Genomic DNA, 21,309 nt, shown 5'->3' with positions numbered 1-21,309 from the left:
TCGAAGTTAAGTATCATATTCCGATACCAGACCCATTAACATTATAACCTCCAAATAATGATGTTAATGACCTCATCAAGACTATACCAATTCACCTAAGAACTTACTAGTTCGTGACTAGTCAAGATGGCAATCGGGGTATGAGGCGACGGGACGCCGCGCATACCCGCAAGTGCGGGGCATCCCCACCCCGAGTGCCATCTCAACCTGTCGTCTACTATACATATCTATTTTAAAAATATAAAGAAACGTTTTCAATTCACTGATGCGGTGTGATCAATGTTGTGGTCTGATTATTATTATAATAACTAGATGATGCCCGCGGCTTCACCCGCGTGGATTTAGGTTTTTAAAAATTCCATGGGAACTTTTAATTTTTCACGACAAAAAGTAGCTTATCCGTAGTATTCCTACTCCGAGATGCAAGGTATCTCAGTACTTACCCGTAAAAACATTTAAACGCATGATTCTTCAAAAATCCCCTGGGATCACCACGATTTAGGAATGCAATTCCATACAGTATCAGTTCGATCAGTTTTAGTGGTCAGGTCTCGTACAGCATCAGGATTGAGGAGTTGGAATCCAAATTTTTTATGGGACAATGTCGCAAAGTTTCTCTATCGATTAAAAAATACACAAATCTCGGAGATTTCGGTGTATATCAGGTAGAAAAACACAACTTCTCCTTTTTGAAAGTCGGTTAAAAAGAAGCCTATTTTACTCCATTCAATCATCTACTTATCTGTGAAAGTCCCGTCAAAATAGGTTCAGCCGTTCCGAAGATTAGCCCGTTTAAACAGACAGACAAAGACAAAAAATTTAAAAACTTGTGATTCAGTTATGATGCAGTTCAAATAACCATATGAGCTTAATATGAGGTAGTTATTTCGAAATTACAGACAGACACTTGAATTTTATTTATCAGTAGATAGGTATAGTATATGTATTAGTATGTATCAGTTATTTGAATGTATGTAGGTATATTAGTATATTACACACCACCTGCAGTCTAATTTTCCTCATATTTTCCAATCCTTAAGGTTGCCTGGTAGAGATCGCTAATTAGCGATAAGGCCGGCCTTTTGTATCGCCCTTCTGTCTGTGTTTTTTATTCTTTAACTAGCTGATGCCCGCGACTTCGTCCGCGTGGAATTAGGTTTTTCAAAAATCCCGTGGGAACTCTTTGATTTTCCGGGATAAAAAGTAGCATATGTCACTCGCCAGGTCTTTATCTATACCCATGCAAAAAATCACGTCAATCCGTTTCACCGTTGCGACGTGATTGAAGGACAAACCAATAAACCAACAAACAAACACACTTTCGCATTTTTAATAAGGGTACTGATGTAAATTCTTCTAGTGGTTGTACAAATAAAGTGTATTTATTATTATTAAGTATTATTATTATTATAGATATAGATTAGTCTAGATTCATAGGCAGCTATTATTTTCAGCCTATCAGACTGAAAATAACATGAATCTTTTCGTATTCAGCACCAGTTTTCTTTGCCGCCCGCCCTAGATTATATGGTGTAGTTGAACGTCCTAATAATAAAGTCCCCCCGACCGATGCGACGTTTTTTACCCTCATCCACTTTGGAATCCTTTTGTCTACGTGATAACTGGAAACAGGAAAGATAAAAGAATATCATATCGATCTATCCATTCTAATTAATACCAATAACTAATTCCCCTGGTTGACTTTGAACACTTATTTATTTTCTACCAGCTTATGCCCGCGACTTCGTCCACGTGGAATTAGGTTTTTTAAAAATTTCTGGGATAAAAAGTAGCCTATGTCACTCAGGTTTTTATCTATATACCCATGCAAAAAATCACGTCAATCCGTTGCACCGTTGCGACTTGATTGAAGGACAAACCAATAAACCAACAAACAAATACACTTTCGCATTTATAATAAGGGTACTGATTCCTAACGGATACCATTGTTTAAAATAATTAGGTCCTTTTTATTGCCCCGTGGAATTTTTAAAAATTTCTCTAATAATTATTTTAAAACACTGAAAATACAAACACACAAGACATTAAACCAAATTTTTGCATAGAAATAGATAAAAATCTGTTTTAAAAAGAAGAAGTACAGCAGCAGGTACAGATTGCAGTACTACACTTAAAATAGTTATCTAACTTTGAAAGTAAATATAATTATCAGTTCATGAACACATTTAATTTTATTTTTCTGATGTACCTACCCACAAATTCACGATTTTCGGATTTTTTTCTGTACTTGTGCTATAAGACCTACCGGCCAAATTTAATGATTCTAAGTAGGTCATCGGAAAGTACCCTATAGGTTTTCTTCAGACGCGACGCCGACGGACAGACGGACAGACAGACAGACAAAAAAATGATCCTATAAGGGTTCCTTTTTTCCTTTTGAAGTACGGAACCCTAAAAATAATAATAATACTAATTTACAAATTCGCTGTCCGGGTTGGATAAGACGCGTTTCCGAGATTGTACCCTAGGGTATCTGTTTTAGGGTGGATTGATCCCAACTTTTCTCGTGATCTTGTGATCTTGGATCTTCTTCTAGATTCTTAAACACCCGAGCGAAACCAGGGCGCGTAAGCAGTACCACTTACATAAATTTTACATAGTATAAAATGGAAATGTTTTGTTGCGTAACCTTTTCAATTTTGTTACTCAATCAACTGCATTATTCAATTGCTTATCCTTTGGTTGTATTAATTGTATACATAACTTCGAATACCCTTTATCATCCATTCAATGTTATACCCCTGTTTGCAAAGTCGTCAATGTACGCAATGTGTGACGTAAACGTCATGACTTGCCCAGGAACTGAAACAACGAAACCAGCGCGCAGCGGTGATCGATCGCGTGCGCGCGCATCTTGGCCATCCAAGCTTCAGTACAATATCGTCGAGCCTCCATTCGAATATTAAATTCGACAGAAATGAAGCAAACTCGTGTTAAGTGACTACTGATTTTGGAATCGTAAATCGCAACTCGGGAGCAGTCCTCTAGAGAGCAAATAAGGTCAGTGGTGAAGTTGCACAGACTTTCCGTTTTCAAATTGGTACGCCTTAATGGCTTACGGCTTTATATTAGTACATTTACTTGTGTGAGCTCGTCTGATGTAAGGAGACCAGGGCCGTATGTAGGTAAGTATGTACTCAAGTAGGCACTTGTAGAAATAAAAGATGTTGACTGTTCAGCGTCAAATAGTTTTAATATTACCTAGTACCTAGTACAGTTTTAACTTTTAATAGAGGTAGGCTTAACATGTTTTTTCTTTAGTTTTACATTTTGTACCAGCTGCGATCTTATTTCTTGACAATAGCTTTCCTATTAACTCAATCAATAACCTCCTTAAAGAGATAATTATTATCGTCGTAATAAATGATCTACTAAAATTGAATGGTTTTGGTTGGCCTATTAAGTATTAATAAAATCGTCCCACCTACTTACTAACTGGTCTCTCCTTCTCTATTTTCCGTCTCTCCCTTATCTTTTGACCCTGCGCTATACGACTAGTCATTAATAGGCGATTCTTTTCCAATTTGAACACATCCTCAACCTACGTTTTAGTTTTCAAATAAGCTATACCTAGGTACTTAGGTACCCTAGCCCTGGTAAAAATAAAAGTACGACATATGAAGAACTCAATCAGATTGTTTAATAAGCTCTAATAGCTAACGAACATCACCATAAATGAACTTCTCAATACTAACGAGAAGAATAATCGCATTGAATTTGATCCCCTGTAGTTTTAATTGGTGAGCGCAATTAAGGGCTCACTTAGCTCTAAATAAGTAAACATAGGTTTTAGGTACCAAGTACCAAATCTCCAATTCGTCGACGTAATAATATATTGTAGCAAAGAAAGGAAACAAATGATAGACTAGAAATAAGGTAGCTACAAATAAAAGCTGGCTAATGGTGACATTATTCAAATGGGGCACTCCAGGATTCAACCAAGTAAAAATATGCAGAAATATAAAGTCGGCTCGTTCATTCATCGTTCAGGCATCGTTGACTACCTCCCTGGCGCAGTGGTAAGCGCTGTGGTCTAATAAGTGGGAGGTCCCGGGTTCGATTCCTGGCAGGGATTTGGAATTTCATAATTTCTAAATTTCTGGTCTGGTCTGGTGGGAGGCTTCGGCCGTGGCTAGTTACCACCCTACCGGCAAAGCTGTGCCGCCAAGCGATTTAGCGTTCCGGTACGATGCCGTGTAGAAACCAAAGGGGCATGCATGGGTTAATTAAAAACTGCCATACCCCTTCCAGGTTAGCCCGCTTCCATCTTAGACTGCATCGTCACTTACCACCAGGTGAGATTGCAGTCAAGGGCTAACTTGTATCTGAATAATAAAAAAAAGTTTATCATTTATGCTGGCGCATATTTTAGGTTCCGAACTAAATAAGGAACGTGAAGCAACCCATAAACTTAGTGTCGTTCAGTCCGTCTGTCCGTGTCATAGCTATTTTTAACCGACTTCAAACAAAGGAGGAGGTTCTCAATTCGTCGGAATCTTTTTTAAACATAAACTATTAAGCCTGTAAAGTTGAAAGGCACACTATTTAGAGGCCCAAGGATGTCAAAATTTAAAATTTGCAACGCCAGAACAGATGACTCGCTCCGTCGTCGTGCCTTTATACAACTTTGCCTACTATCGGCTGAGTTTGTTGTGGGCTCTTCTCAGACCTGGGCGCGTTTGAAACCCTCGTAGCTCTAGTTTTAAGTAGGTACGTATTAATTATCACCACTATATCATATCATCTTACACATAAAAATTTATGACAATCGGGAAACGTAAAATTTTACCAATTCTGAATAAATGATTTGAGTTGAGTTTGAGTTTACTCGGCCTTCGTTCAGGACCTCCTTCGCGAGCTTCTGGTTTCATAAACGCTTTACAAAACAGCCACACCACCCCGCACGCACCCCCCTTGTTAACATGACCATAACACAAATTACGTGATGAGGTTTTTTAAAAAACCACACTCACCACAACGCATTAAGGCTGTATTTTCGGTCGTAGACCATTTTCGTTCCTTGAGCCATCTATCTAACTACAGCGAACTACTTATCATATAATCATAGAATTAAAGATCATTAAGATGAACCCATCGCCCGGCCCACTACTGAGAACGGGTCTCCTCTCAGAATGAGAAGGGTTTAGGCCAAAGTCCGCCACGCTGGCCCTATACGGATTGGTAGACTTCAGTTTCACATACTTTGAGAACATGATGAAAAACTCTCAGGCATGCCACTTTTTCCCGCGATGTTTTCTTTCAACGTTAAAGAAGTATAATTATTGAAATAAAGATGCCTACTTATTCGATTTTTTACCCATATTGTAAATGCGAAAGTGTTTGCTTGTTGGTTTATTGGTATAAATCGCTGTGATTGTTGCATGGGTATAGTTACTGACTTGGAGAGTGACATTTTTATGCCGGAAAATTAAGTTCTCATGAGATTTATAAAAACCTAAATTCCCGCAGACGAAGTCGCGGGCATCAGCTAGTATTTATATATAAGTATTAAGTATATATAAATAATCAGCATCATCATTAGGATCAACCCATCGCCGGCTCACTACAGAGCACGCAGTCTCCTCTCAAATTGAGAAAGGTTTTGGCCATTGTCTACCACGCTGGCCAAGTGCGGGTTGGCAGACTTCACACACCTTTGAAAACATTATGGAGAACCCTCAATCATGCAGGTTACCTCACGATCTTGTCCTTCACCGTTAAAGCAAGTGTTATTCAATTACTTAAAACTCCAAAAAGTTAGAAGTGCGAGCCCGGGGTCGAACCCCCGACCTCCGATTAGGAGGCGGACATCCTAACCACTAGGCTATCACCGCTAGTATAAATAATACCTACCAACAATTTTCTAACCAGTATATTATTTCCATAGCCAAGATGTCGCCTCCATTGCCGGTGCTCCTGCGGTGGCGCCGCGAGGCCGAAGCCTCCAGCGAGAAGCCTCCAGCCGGTACCAATGTTACTGCATCAAACATGACCACTGTGGCACCAGGTAAACCATTTGTTGTCTACCCATACCTACCATAGGACGTGTGGCCTAGTTGTGACAGCGCATAAAAACGATTGCGATTGTTAAGCAACGTTGAGCCAAGTCGTTAACTGGATTCCTCCGTACCTCGGAGAGCTAAGCCGTCGGTCCCAGTTATTACCACTAACATCGAATTATAACTGTAAAACCTATAAGAATCGAAATCTCGTTCTCTTAGTGAGTTGTATGCGGAAGGATCTGGAAACCCACCGCATTATTATCCCAAGAGAACTTCTGCGATTATTTGATTTATGGAAAGGAGTCACAGCCCTCAGCAATGAGGAATACGACTATAAAGAAATACCTACCATCTTCAAAGTTGCCTACCCAATCGATTTCAGGAGAAGTATATCTAACACTGAACGGCAACGTCGTCGGAGCTAATACTTTGATTTTTGCTACTAATTTGTACAGAAAGCTCAAGTTAGCCTAGGGGCGGTGAGAAGGAGGCCTCTAGCTGCAAACATAAGCAGTCGGTGGCCATCAAGTTACTCCGTGAGCACCGGATTACCCGTTTGAGATTTGTATTGTGCATCCTGGAGACAAAAAAATTGGAGTAGCGTGTTTTTTCTGATGAAGCTCGGACATCGGCTAGACCAAATACTACATACTATATTTTAACGTAGATAACGGGTCCATGCCACGATTAATTTGATGTTTCTATTAAATATGTCGTTAAATCACGAAATAGGCTTAAAATCACTACGTTTTGAAGACATCACTTCTTACAGTGAGCGCTCGTACAGGTGTGCGGTTTTTTGCAAAGGAGTGTATATATGTAATAATAATGCTTTGGTGGCTCAACCTAAGTATGCATATTAAAAAAAATAAGCATTACCGTAGGACCCATTGGGCATTGATCTAGAAAATATCAGAATATAATTAATTTGTTTTCTCGCTCTATTTATAAGTCTGAGTTGATGTTTTCAATTAAATTACAGGAGCGTCTTCTGGGAGTCCCATTGTCACATCAGAGGGACCGCCCACATCGACTACCACTCAAGAATCGATAGTGGAGAAAGCTGCTGATTTCGCTCACAAGATGAATATGGAGACATGGCAATTAGTTGCCATTCTTGTGGGTAAGAAATATCAATATGCTCAAAATATTCTGATATAATAGTTGCACTTCAAAACATAACCTTACCTACAGCAAATTTATTTAGATATCGCGCTCGTATAATACTTGTACCTACTTCATATTCTTAAAGAGCTTATTTAATTTAAAGCGCGCTGAATTTTTTTTCGAATAGGGGTAGCAGTTGTGGTGTTGGGAATTTGCTTCTGTTGCATTCGGCGATGTTTCCGTAAACGACGATCCAAGGATGGCAAAAAAGGGATGAAAGGTGTCGACTTCAAGTCCGTCCAGCTCTTAGGCTCAGCATACAAAGAAAAGGTAACGTTTTAAGACCATTAATCATAGGAAGAAACAAAATATTGTTCATTAAATAACAAAATCGAAATCACAAATTCATATTAAGGATAGTTATTAGGTAATAATTACAATATCTGTAACATCTGTTATGTTGAGTAGATGTAACTTTACAATAAGCCATCCAAGATGAAAAAAAAACTTGAAGTCTCTCGATTATAAATAGTAACTACATAATATACATAGGTAGATATAACTCTTTATTGATAAGACATCCAATATTCATGTGAAATTTGCCGCGGGACGTGCATGTAGGTTCAGCCGGATATGGAGGAGCTCACAGAGAATGCTGAGGAACCAGACGAAGGGGAGGAGAAGAAAGAGGAACAGAAGCTAGGAAAAATCCAGTACAAGGTATGTTACGAGAATCGCGCAGCTACATAAGGAGGCCAGGGACGAGCTTGAATACTGATTTGTACTTTTATAAAATCATGCCATACAAAGTTCACTGGTCCATAGTCCATACCATATTGTTTATTATTCACTTATTTTTGAGTAACATTTCACTTATTGAAATGAGTCATAGATTTATCGTGTTTTAATTTCTCAGTCTCTTACGTTCAATACTTTCAGACCATTGCATTGGTGTATTTTTCACTTCAATACCATTTCAATCGTGAAGACTTTTGAATTCATAAGTTCTTAGTAAATTAACCTAACATGTGTCGTTTTACAGCTGGAATATGACTTTAATAGCAACAGTCTATCAGTAACGGTCATCCAAGCTGAAGATCTCCCGGCTTTAGACATGGGCGGAACGTCGGACCCTTATGTGAAAGTATACCTCCTGCCAGATAAGAAAAAGAAATTTGAAACCAAAGTCCACCGAAAAACTCTTAGCCCTGTTTTCAACGAAACCTTTGTATTTAAGGCAAGTTTCTTCCCCTAATCAATAACCAGAAAAAATAAACTTCAAGAACAAAATGAATACCTAATGAACATTTTTGTACAGAACGTGCCATATGCTGATGCAATGAACAAAACTCTAGTGTTCGCGATATTCGACTTCGACCGATTCTCCAAGCACGATCAAATCGGCGAAGTGAAGGTACCTCTGTGTCAGGTCGATCTTGCACAGACTATTGAAGAGTGGCGTGAACTCCAAAGCGTTGAAGGAGAGGGAGGCCAGGTGCGATTACAAAAATATAATTTACAGTATATACCGACCTCAAACTTGATTATTTATTATCTCTTTAGTAAGTATATTATTCTTGCTTAAAATACGTTCTTATGGCACACGAATATTAAAATTTTCCTACGTTAATCCAAACTTACAACAAAATAACCAAGTGGTGACTTTTAACAATTAATAAAAAGTTTACTTTTCAGCTTATCACACGATATAGGCTTCATTTGGCGTGGTTAGAGTTATTTATTTTTACGATTTTATAAATTGAAATTTTAAGAAGGTACCTATTGTAATATTTATATGTAGTTGGGGCAAGCGTCACGTCGCATGCTGTCAAACAAGTTAAAGGTTCTAGGTATGTTGCGAAAATCATGATTGGTGAAGTTAATAACCACAAGGAAATTAACAGTTACACCCAGGTCACATCAACAATCCATTTCGATCAACACACATCTACCATTTAGGTACATGTATGGTATACAAACATTGTTCTCATGAATGCACATAAAGCATACAAATTTCAAAGCAAGAGGTATACATAATATTATGTAGGTAACTCAAATATTAATTGAGGAGACTATATTTTATCTTTTTTCTTAGCTTAGGCTACTCTGGTAAAACATACCCAAATTTATGGTTTATTTTTCTGTTTAATTACGTATGATAGTATATTTGTGAGATGGGTGTGGTTTACTAGCACAGCATTATTTATATCTCTATCCTTTTAATAAAATTACATTTTATTGGTTACCTTAATTTTAAAATTTATTAATATCAATATTTGAAAAATTCTGACTCTTTTACAATTCAATTTTATTAAGAGGGTGGATTGTAATTTTTAAATTTACTGCACTTTATAGAGGATCCTTGACAAAATAGAATTTATTTCAGACATAAAAATATATTAAAATCTTACTGTATTTGTGTAAAACACTTCGTTGTGCCAAAGTCGTTGATCTAAGTCAAGGTGCCTCGAAATGGATTGAGTCGTCATTTATTTTCTGAAAATTAATTTAAACAGCAAAAATGTATTTACTTGGTTTTTCTCTTTTTCTACATATTTTCTCTGCTCTGCTTGGCTGTGTTTGATTGTGTCCTGAACAATCTTGCATGCCGCTTCAAAAACGAAATGATCATTCACGTAAGTATTTTTTTGAGACACATCGAGATGTATATTAAAATGTTATATAAACACGTTTCATTACCGCTATAAATATAGATCTTCGGTCAAAATAAGTTGAAATTGGGTCTACCTAGTCAAAAGAAAAAGAACAAAAAATTGGGACAACAATGTGAAATATTAATTAGGTAGAACACATTAAGTATGTGTGAAGTGAACCAATATAAATTATCCAAATCGATATTAAATATATTCACCCGTTACCCGATATCACCTTTCATACCATAATATGTTCTCTTGTTTTTATTTTATTTCTGTTCATCCATCCGACACTTAAAATATAATTTGTATTGCGGCTGGGGAATGACGCATGTTCATTATTAAATGTGCTTTTACTTGCTCCTGTATTGCTGTTTTCTAAAACTTCTTAACGAGAGTATTTCTTATGGGTTTAAATTTAATCTTTTAGCAAACTTCAACTCAGGACATTAAATGATTATATGTGTTACACATCAATATTGTCTATATGCAAATATTTCTAACGTAGCTAGTGACTAACGTATTTTTTCATCACGGTATATGTGGCTTTTGCATAATGTTAAACTTTGTATCTGCAGTACCTTTCATTTTATGAAAATCAAAAATTTCACAATAATCTTCACATCTTAATTTAGATAAATATAAAGGTCTCTTGATCTCTTGTGGGTTTTGAAAAATAATTTAAATTAAATATTGCAGTATAATAACCAAATATGTTACCCAAAATGTGTTACAGATCATCCTCTGACCGACGAAAGAAGAGTTGTGAATCCAACTTTTGTACCGAAATACACTAAATATTATTCCTATGCTTCAGTACTTTGTATCTAATAAAAATATGGTGACTGAATAATAAAACTCACTACAATGCCATAACGAAAACTCATGTTCGTATATGTGTAGTGTTATTTATTATTCATTACTAGGTAAACTATGATAAGAGTTCATTTAAAAATTTCCAGAACATAACATAAAAATTGACGAAAATGAAGATAATCTCCGCTGGATTATCTAAAATTATAGGAGTCACTATAAAGTCTGAAAAATATAAGTCTATGTTACGGAATCATTGAAATAAATAAACATAGTTTATCTATCAGTCATCATCCCTAACAGCAAGCTTGGCACTTCATCCGCAGTGAAGTCACTCTAGATTACCCTTGTGTTATAGTGTGATGTTACCTATATCCTATATGCAAAGTGTAATCCTCGGAATGTATGTATTATATCGCCTCTATAACATCATCCATTAAAGAAATGCGATTAGTTTAACACGAACAAACCCTAGTCGAATGCTAATAACAGAACATGATAAAAAGCAGCATTTCTTTCTGGATCTTCACTGTTTAGCCGTTTTATGTAACTAGTATGTATGTGTGAATTATCTAAATGTTCAAACTTTAGATAATTGCGATCTGTTTCTTAAATGGTTAAGTATTTCTACAGGTTGTACTAGGCGAATATAAGTAACTTTAGGGTCGTCAATTGTCACATTTCAAACTTTCTAGGTTCTTCGGCAAGGTGAGCATAGGTATTGCTTTGATGATCTGAGCTGGGTGTTACAAAATAAGAAATTGGCATCATTTCGGCAACAGATCGTAATAATTTACCTTATTCTATAAACCATATATATTTCAACGGATAAACGCTTTATAACTGTAGGTTTGATGTGGTCATTATTATTTTGTTTTCCCCAACCTATAGAATTTTGTTTAAATTGTTTGTAACGTGTTTAATGTTTTAAGTAGATGAAATGTCATCTATGTGCTAAAACGTTATATGTAACGCAATGAAAATGGTTGTTAAAGACCTGATTAGTTGCAAACTCTATTGTTTGAGGCTACCCTTCTTAAGTCTCTGTGCCATGGCATCCTAAGCACATTCGGCAAAGTTGATCAGTATTTTTGATACACTATGAAATCTTATACCTAACCGAACCTTATGTGGAAGAAAGCATATTGTAGGTAAAACCCACCAGTAAATGAACATATTACCGATCAACGTTATGAAAATTTGTTAATAGGTATTTATTAATATATTTATGTCCAGATTAATATTTATGTGATTTTATATGTAAAATTACTGACTGGTCAGCTGTGTCGACAGATGAATAACCATAAAACGCTTCTAGGTTACTACACGGTGCTATTGTTTTGTTATATTTTTTTTCCTTAAGAAGTTATTACCCTTATCCGCCCTAAGCCGCGATATTTATGAGCCCGTATATTATTTGTATATTTTCAAACTGCTTATCAGACCTGTCTAAAATACTATGTTCCTTACACAAGTTTCCCTTTTTATCTTCCATACTAATTCACTTTCCAATGCCTTTGAAATAAACACCTAACAATTTACTTAGATAAGAAAAAGTTACTTGGGAATCATTACAATAATATTTTACTAGTAAAAAAAACTTTTGTAAAAATCGCAAGGAAACGATTAATGGTGCTATTTTTAAAATCTCTGCTCATTGCCTATTTACTATACCGAATTTTGTGAAACTTTTCAGGATAACAAGCTTGGAGATATATGTTTCTCTTTACGTTATGTACCGACTGCTGGAAAGTTGACCGTCGTTATTTTGGAGGCAAAGAATCTTAAGAAAATGGACGTTGGTGGCTTGTCAGGTGAGATTATCATATTTCTTTTAGCTTTCAACATAATCAATACCTACCTAATATTTATTGTTATACAACACTTCTCTAACACTACCGTCTACTTTCAGGTTTTTTAGGGTAAACATATACCTATGTATCTATTATATGCCTTTTTGTATTTAATATATTATTGTAACGCTCGGAATGTCTTCGCAATTAACTAGCATGTCTAATTAGTTTAATATGCCATTTTCATAAATCGAAGAACTCCATTTTGTGTATTTACTTACAGTAGATATAAAAATAGTTACTTATTCACAAAATTTTAAAAAATCATATACAGACCTACTGAAATTACTTATTTTAAATTTTTAGATACCTAACTATAATTTACGATCACAAAAATGCACTTCCTTACATTATGGCAATGGCTATTGCGTTTCCTATCTTTTCCACACATAGGTGGCTAAAACGCTTGCAAAGATGAAAGACCATTTCAATATGTAGCACTCCATAATCCTACACTTACCTACTTTTCTGCATTACATTGTTACGTAGGCGAACTAAAGGCGAACATATTTAGGCACTTCATTTTATAGTCCAAGGCTTTTTGTAACATCATCTTACACCTTATAATATTTGTATTATTAGATAATATATCCTACCATAACAATTTATTATTATCATTAGTTTTCTGTGTAATAATTACTAAACTTGTAAAATAATGGTTTTACTAACCGTTGTTGTGCCCTTAAATGTTAAAAAGACTAATACGTTACTTTCCATTTTTTCATATCCGGATTCATCGGTGCCCGGCAACAGATCCGTACGTAAAGATCGCACTCATGCAAAATGGAAAACGTCTCAAGAAGAAGAAAACGAGCATCAAGAAATGCACACTGAATCCATATTACAACGAGTCATTTACTTTTGAAGTACCATTCGAACAAATACAGGTGCGAGCCGAGATTGCATCAAAATTTAATGTTGTCAAACATTGTCTGGACACTGAATCGAGTGAAAAAAACAATTACAAAACTAATTGTAACGTAGTAGAAATACTATCGTGATACGAAAATGTTTTCATCATTCGAAATTGTCCTAGCAATGTGTAATCGATGTTGTGTTCTAATTGTTGTGAATATGGTTATACACACCACTATTATCCAGTCCGTTCCGTTCCCAAGCAAAAGAATCCTAAATCCAGTAGAATAATATAATATTCTAACGAATTCTTCAGTACTTTAGTACACTAATTGGCTATGCCCCTGGTATTTCTCTATAACTCTTTTCCTTTCGGTTTCCAGTCTTATAATATATCCATTACTTTCGCCTTTACCTTTTCGTCCTTTCGTTACATTTTTCAAAACAAGCCTTTAGGTGTGCTCTGACGGAAGTGTTTGACCTTTTGTTGTAACAATTTGTCTCGGCTAAAGGTTCTCAATTCCGGGACACATCTAACAGTATTGCTCTGATTATATAACATCCATAACTACTCCGTAAAATTACAGTGGTGTTTGGAATCTCCCCTCGTAACTGCATTACAATTTGGTGACTTCAAATTGTAATTACCCACATATATGGTGTTCAGGAAACCAGTCTCTTGTTCTTCTTGTGGATCTTTTTTCTCGCTCTCTCGTATTTATGTATCACGCTACAATCTTGCCCTTAACCTTGCAACAACCTAACTCCTAAAACTGTTATTAGCAAAGGTAAGTATTCATCATTCATTTATCATTAAATTGCCTTTATAGCGTAAAACTTATCTTTAATTACAAACGAAGTTCGCCATGTGTGCGTATTGCACCGCCAAACAGATGACCCAAACAACAGTCAAAGATTACTACGAGTCCAATTAGGTACGTACACGGAAACATCGTTGGATAAACCTATTAGTAAAAATCAAAACTACTTTTAAGACATTTGCAAAGTTAAACTCTGATTCATTATTTCCATTAAATCCATAGTATCCGGGCATTTTTATTAAAACACACATTATATAGGATCAACTCATGTAGAATAAGTAGCAAAGAAAATTCAATAAAAACTACGCTTGAGAGAACCATATTTCATCAATGTGATGCTCTCATTAAAGGGTATTGACTATTGTCTCATATTTTAATACTTTATTACAAACTGCACAACAGAAGGTGAATCTAGTGGTAACGGTGGTGGATTACGATCGCATCGGCACGTCGGAACCCATCGGAAAGGTGGTGCTGGGCTACAACGCGTCAGGAACGGAACTACGTCACTGGTCAGATATGCTGGCTAGTCCGCGACGCCCGATTGCGCAGTGGCATACACTCAAAGATCCCGAAGATGGAGAGAAGAAAGATTAAGAGCAGAACAAAGGTGGATAATATGATCATACCTAGTATAGTAACAAACAAAACCGTACATATTAACCATTTGAATTCTATCTATATATATATAAGGAAAGACTGAATGACTGCCTGATTTATCAACGCACAGCTCAAACCACTGGACGAATCGGGCTGAACTTTGGTATGCAGATAGCTATTATGACGTAGGCATCCGAAAGGATTTTTGAAAATTGCCCCCCTAAGGGGGTAAAATAGCGGTTTGAAAGTGGTGTAGTCCACGCAAACATAGTCGCGGGTATAAGCTAGTACGACAATAAAGGCTATAATATTGATTAAAATGTTGACTTGAATAGTTAAACACCAATAGGTAGGTACAGTGGTAGGTCAGCAAAGTCAAAGTTCGCTCTATAGATCTCAACCTAAGTCGGAGGTTCTAGATTCGATTCTCAGCAGGGATGATTTGGGAATTTATAATTTCTAAATTAACTCTGGGCTGGTCTACCCTACAACGGGCAAAGCCATGCCCCAAGTGATTTAGCATAGATTAGAAGGGGTAATAAATTAATAAAACAAATAATAATTAATCTGCCACAGCCTTTCCAAATCTAAATGTATGCACAATGCACATACTATCCTTTTCCAGATGGAATATTATGACAACGCGGTATACCTAATCTGTAACGATAACAATATTAACAAACCCATCAATTTAGTTTAGGGATTTGTTTTGTATACGGCCTAATTAACAGTAGGCTCAACTTTTTCTCTAAACGTTTAGATTGTAGATTTACCCTATTTTATATGTATTAATTGTTCAGCCTTTGATTTTTGGAAGTCGGTTTTTTTTTTAATATTTTTTTTAATGTTGTGTCAGGTCGTGTTTTATCCTTTAACGTTATTAATTTACAATGTTTTAATTGCAGAATGACATCAAGCAATCGAGGATCGAGAACACGAAGGGGAAAACGCCTTATTCAACAATCCATTTAAGAAACTATTAATTTCTGTCGATTCGAGAATAGAAGCTGAAGACTTAGATTTAAGTACTTACAACTGTTTCGTCTATCGTTTAAGTATTATTTTCTTTGTATAGCAAACACCTACCAAACTGAGTAAGCTATCTTTATTTTGTGTGCCTACATAGCTATGATTATTATTGATTTGGTACACTTTAGGGTATAAATTTAAACTTTTCAGTTCACCTACCTACTTTATTCGATAGGTACGATATGTTCATAAAATTCTTAACATTTTTATATTTTAGTTAAGTACTTTATTATCAAGTCCGATGTCCTAAACACATTTTTGATTCAATCTTTCATCAAAGGTATGTGTACAAAATACTTATTTTTAGAGAATAGGTAAGCCATTTATTTAGACCATCTAACCTACAGTGAATTATGTTTCATGAATTTATTAAATATAGTGTACCTATGTACGAAAAGTACATTAAATGGGTATTTAAATCTCTACTATTATTATTACTGTATCGGAGCTATGTAAATAAGTTAAATCCTGTTAAATTTATTACATTCTATTTTAATATCAAGTAAGTGTTATTAACATTTTAAGTAAAAAATTATATTAGAGATTCCTCTGAAGAAGGTAAGTTTGTAGGTTCGATGTAGATATAAAAGCTGCTTGTTTGAGTTTGAACAGAACCTAGGGCAATATTCATATACTCACCTTCTTTAGAGGAAAATTGGTCTATCGAGAGGTTTTGTTTTATGACATGACATTCATAATCTTCATTGTAAAGCTCACAAAATATAGGTCCAAGTATCTTAACACATTTGAATTTGCTTTAAAGAAACAGGAGAAAAGCAAATTACAGTTGCTATCAGAACTACCTGCTTTTGTTGATAGGTACATATACCTACATATAAGTATTAAAGACATCGTAACTTTATTTTTTAGGTTTATGAGTTGCTCATCAGTCGTCGACCCGTTTTTCTCATTTAAATGTTAACTTAGCGTAGTATAACTCTATATTACCAAAAATAATAATTATTGTAATATACACAATAGTATTATAAATTATATAACACGATAACTAATCGTAGAATTTGTATATCTTGTTGCTATGTTTGCTCCAACAATTTCCAAAAAACCCTATTATTATATCATCAGAATTATTGCCCAACTTTTGGCGTTAGGAAAATAGCTATATAATACCTAAATATAAAAAATATTTTTTCTCCCCTATTTAATAGATAAACATTAAATCTCAAAGACACTGTTATAGGAACATCAACTTGATATTATACTAAAATGTTGATTAGAGATGTTCCAGATCAGCATAAATTTGCAGATTTGCATGCATATTACGTAATTTCATTAATTAAGTAGGTACCTGTTTTTTTTAAATGATTAGGTACTGTAAAATATTAATATTATTTTTGAGATAAAGTAACTAATTCAAAAAAAAAATCGATCACTTACCTAATAGGGACATGGTCAATCTTGAGTCTTGACTCTCTATTTTTTTTTATAAGATGGCCAAGAAATAAAATAAGAAATACCAACTACCCACAGCAACTACCTATAAAGTAACCTCTTTGGTAACATAATACGAATTTGAATTTCGAATATAAGAATAATCATTTAACTAAAAATAAAATCATGCAATTAGTAATTTTACTTTTATTAATATATACAAATCGGTTTCCCAAGTGACGCAAATACAAAAAGGCAGGATTCCAACATCTACCTATATTACCTAGTCAAAAGGCGAAAAAAATTGATTTGCTTTTTAATTTAACACAATATTTAATTCTCGCATTAAAAAAATACGTAATGTAACACGTCATTGTTTTAATTTAATACATAATTGGTTGAAAATAAGTATAATGTATAACTCGGAACGCAACCCATTTATACTCTCAAATTATGGATACCCTCGCTTTGGTCATGCAACTCCTAGTGTAAATGGGTTGCTTTACAATCTGCTACTACATCCCTAATGAATAACAAACGAATCTTTTTTAAGCAGCTTACTATCAATATAACTAGTTATCCGTTACAACTCTATTCTTGATTACTTGTTTTCAAGGAGAAATTTAGTAATAAGAAAATAATCCTTCTAATTTGGTGTGAAATAAATATATTATACGTACTTAGCTAACGCTTGACTGTTGTTGATCTCAAATGTGTATGTTATTATGTATATAATGTAATCACATGTTAAACTTCACGATCACATATAGGATTAGATGTATCGGAGGCAGGATTCAAGAATAATAATAAAAACGCACCAACACTAAATAAACTTATGGGTCAAAAGTAGGTACCTACAATCTACATGTTACAAAAAAAAGTGCTAATATACTTACCTTTAGTTTGTATTAGCTTAATAGGTATATATCAACAGATTACCTAATTTTACTTACATAATAGTTATTGTACTTATATGCAATCTGTGAATTGGTATATTGCAGCTATGTTGCCTCATTAGATGGCTAAATATTTGTTGCCTAATTTGCCTAATTCATATTATATACTTATGTACTATAAATTAAAAAACGGCAAATTTTTTTTTATCGAATTATCTACTACAAGATTATGGATGGATGATATTTTCATGCAACCATCTTACAGCTTGTACACATAAGCCGGTTCGCGCGCTTTGGTAACGCGCGCTTCAAAAACAAAGAGATAGAATTAAGGTGGCAAACGCACTCTTCTGTAGCTCGATTTCGTAAAACCTGCATCAATCATTATTACAATCGCAATTGTTGTGATTGGCTGAATTTATGGTATTCTTGTTGCAACAATGCATTGTAGCCAACAGTGAGCAAGCATCAACCAATCGGAGGTGACCGCGGTCGTGACATTGTATTTGTCATTTTACCGCAATCGTGCAGGTCAAACGCGAGTTTAACGCTTGTTGTCAGATTTTGATAAGGATGTGCGTTGAGCGGGAACGACCTTAGTTTTGATACCTACTGATTTATGTATAAAAGAAAACCAAAACAGACCAGTCATTTGGGACATGGACAGTCTCGGTTACAAAAATAGAGTAACTACGAATTTCTATTGGACTTGAGAGAGATAAGCTTTAGCTTTGTTCACAAAATTTCATTATAAATTATTACAACCAAAAATAAATAAATAGGATAAGCAAACGCGAGGATTTTTCGTGATTCTGAAGATAGCGATGGTAATGGAGTCACACAAAGCAATCACTTCGACGTCCATTTCCGAACTGAGCCAGTGTGGACGCCCTACTGAGTTGAGTACTGAATCGTAAACCGTTGAACGGCAAGATAAACGCCCGATGTGTACCTACGTTACTAACGCGCGCTATGCATCGCCCAACGCTCAATATAAGTATACCTACTCTCTTATTTTATTTTATTTATTTTATTTTATTTCTCTTAATGAGAATATTATGGATACATATAATTGCATTTCCACTAAAATAATATTAAGTAAGTCAAAGGCAATCGTAAGTCATTTGGAAACCTTAACAAGTAAACTGTTGAATCTTGATGAACAGTCAAGCTGAAGTAGTAGGTAATTTTTGACAATATGAATATTCAACCCATTATTTATTAACATAATTAAATAGTATAGACTTGTAATTTTTAAGTAGACAATTTTAAACAGTTTGTTGTCATTTTCAAACACACTTTACTCTTCCCTAATAATATAATATTACGTTTAAATATTTATTAATATAATATTATTGCATCTTAAGCCATCAAAGCTATCAAAGTAATTAACCAAAAATGGTGAAACAATTGGCCTGATAATAATAAATATAATTGGTGTAAACTAGGAGGGAAATTGAAATATGTTTTAAATACATGAAATTACATATTGTACTTTTAATAATAAGCCTTTTCAGAGACTTATTTGAGTGAAGAATTAAAGTGGGTTTTTTTTTGTATGCAAGTATTTTAAGTTAGCATTTTATTTAGAGTCAAGTTGCTATTTTGCTAAGTCAAATTTATGTTTCAACATAATATTATATTGAACAAAAACATATTATAACAAGTTAAAAACTCATCTATGTAAATATATACATAATTACAAACCATTATATTCATCAAAAAAAAATTATCATATCACTCGCCTGTTAAATCAAAACCAAGTCTTGATAATGTTATTTTAAAATTTATTTTAAATAGATGTCTTTTAGTAAATTGTTATGATTTAATCTAGTTTAAAAACAATAATGTATTATGTAAATCGTAAAAAATATAATACAAAATGACATAGATTTTATAGTTTTATTTGATTTCACACACATCAGTTTATAAAATTTCTACTATAGCAAATAAATTGGTATAAAAACCTGTTTAAATATACTATATTATACTGTTACTTAATAAGTATCTACTTTTAAAACATTTCTTCCCTACATCATACATGATTTTCAAGCTTTTCTTTCGAGTACTTAATTTTGTACATAAATATTATGTAAGTATAATAAATGTAAACTTTAGTCAATATTGGCAGAGGATATGTTTCCAAATGTACAAATAAAGTTAAAAACTACACATTTAATATAGTTTTAGTAAGATGTTTCTAAGAATAATTACTTATATTCGTCTTCTGCTTATAAAAGCAATTTCAACTTGAATCAATACTCAGCTGTGGCTTTGTAGAATTTTTTCGTACCTAGGTGAATTTTTTGAAGATAATAATTTGTAGTAATAACAAAATGCATTAACTATTCTCAATTTTACAGGTTTGAAACGAGTTATTATTGGTTTTGGAAGCACCCATAAGGAAATTTTAGTTTCCAATGTGTAAAATACCAATTTTTTTATCAACAAAATAAAACTGAATAGCGACCAAACCTCAAAGATATGTTATCTAATGGGCATCTGACAATCTGATAATACCACAGATATTACCTTCTGAAACATGCTTTTTAAAATAACATGTTTAAGTATTTTATTAGGTAAGTCTTTTTATCACATAGTAGGTACAACAAAGCTAATATCTTATATTTATAAGAAAGCTAAAAATATTAAGTAACAACATGTACATATATATAACTTCTCTACATACCATTTATCACAGCACTTTGTTAATTATCATCATAGTATCTGCGTTTCATAGCCCTGTATTTTTTCAGTTTATAAAGTGCTTCAATCTCTTTAGTAACGAATTGACCATGTTTTACCATCATAGCGATCTTGTTTGGATCAGTTTCTTCACTATTTCTTACAAATACTTTGTTTAATCGCTTCCTGAAGAGATCATAACCCTGCGGCCAATCTCTGCCCAAAAACAGCAGCTGGAAAATATACAAAAGTAAAGTTCTCAAATTCTTAAAACTAGAAATTTCTTAGTATTTTTATATCAAATACAAACCGTTTTATAAAGATTTAAGACTGCTTTTCTATGTGGCTGTGACATTGTGTTGTTTTATCGCAGCAGTCTGAGAACATCGGCTAAAGTCCAAAATCCCAATCAGCTTCCAAGATTTATCATGACAATCACAATAGTACATTGAGTATAACTATTCTGTGTTTACAATTCACTTAATATAACAGCAATAGCAATCTTTCCAAGTTTGCGTGTTTACAATAAAATCTTTTGATTCTTTGAAAAATTGAAACTATTGCGTGCATTGAGATTGACATTG

At 34.2% G+C, this 21,309-nt stretch overlaps 2 protein-coding genes across 6 annotated transcripts in view; one reads left to right on the top strand and one right to left on the bottom strand.

Moving 5' to 3' along the window:
* Syt1 (Synaptotagmin 1) overlaps positions 1–17,993 on the top strand; it is a 26,360-nt gene extending 8,367 nt beyond the window's left edge. Inside the window, exons 2-12 of one of the 5 annotated variants that reach the window (XM_034971300.2) lie at positions 2,821–3,021; positions 5,909–6,028; positions 7,006–7,146; positions 7,318–7,460; positions 7,758–7,850; positions 8,173–8,367; positions 8,449–8,625; positions 12,303–12,411; positions 13,204–13,337; positions 14,529–14,736; positions 15,632–17,993. In XM_034971300.2, coding sequence (XP_034827191.1) covers positions 5,914–6,028; positions 7,006–7,146; positions 7,318–7,460; positions 7,758–7,850; positions 8,173–8,367; positions 8,449–8,625; positions 12,303–12,411; positions 13,204–13,337; positions 14,529–14,723 — 1,302 coding nt within the window. In that variant the 5' untranslated portion in view covers positions 2,821–3,021; positions 5,909–5,913 and the 3' untranslated portion in view covers positions 14,724–14,736; positions 15,632–17,993. Of the gene's footprint in view, positions 1–2,820; positions 3,022–5,908; positions 6,029–7,005; positions 7,147–7,317; positions 7,461–7,751; positions 7,851–8,172; positions 8,368–8,448; positions 8,626–12,293; positions 12,412–13,203; positions 13,338–14,528; positions 14,737–15,631 lie in introns of all 5 variants that reach the window. The other 4 variants (XM_034971298.2, XM_034971299.2, XM_034971296.2 and 1 more) reach the window with 4 other exon arrangements.
* On the bottom strand, positions 16,441–21,309 carry osi (electron transfer flavoprotein regulatory factor orsai). The gene is made up of 3 exons (XM_034971305.2): positions 21,036–21,309; positions 20,730–20,958; positions 16,441–20,333 (listed from the first exon to the last, which is right to left on the bottom strand). Exons 1-2 carry the CDS (start codon positions 21,078–21,080, stop codon positions 20,749–20,751), a joined length of 255 nt encoding a protein of 84 aa, XP_034827196.1. The 5' UTR covers positions 21,081–21,309; the 3' UTR covers positions 16,441–20,333; positions 20,730–20,748.

Source organism: Maniola hyperantus, chromosome 8 (genome assembly GCF_902806685.2).
Source record: "Maniola hyperantus chromosome 8, iAphHyp1.2, whole genome shotgun sequence".
NCBI classification, from domain to species: Eukaryota; Metazoa; Arthropoda; class Insecta; order Lepidoptera; family Nymphalidae; genus Maniola; species Maniola hyperantus.
This window is presented reverse-complemented; position numbering and strand designations above follow the sequence as displayed.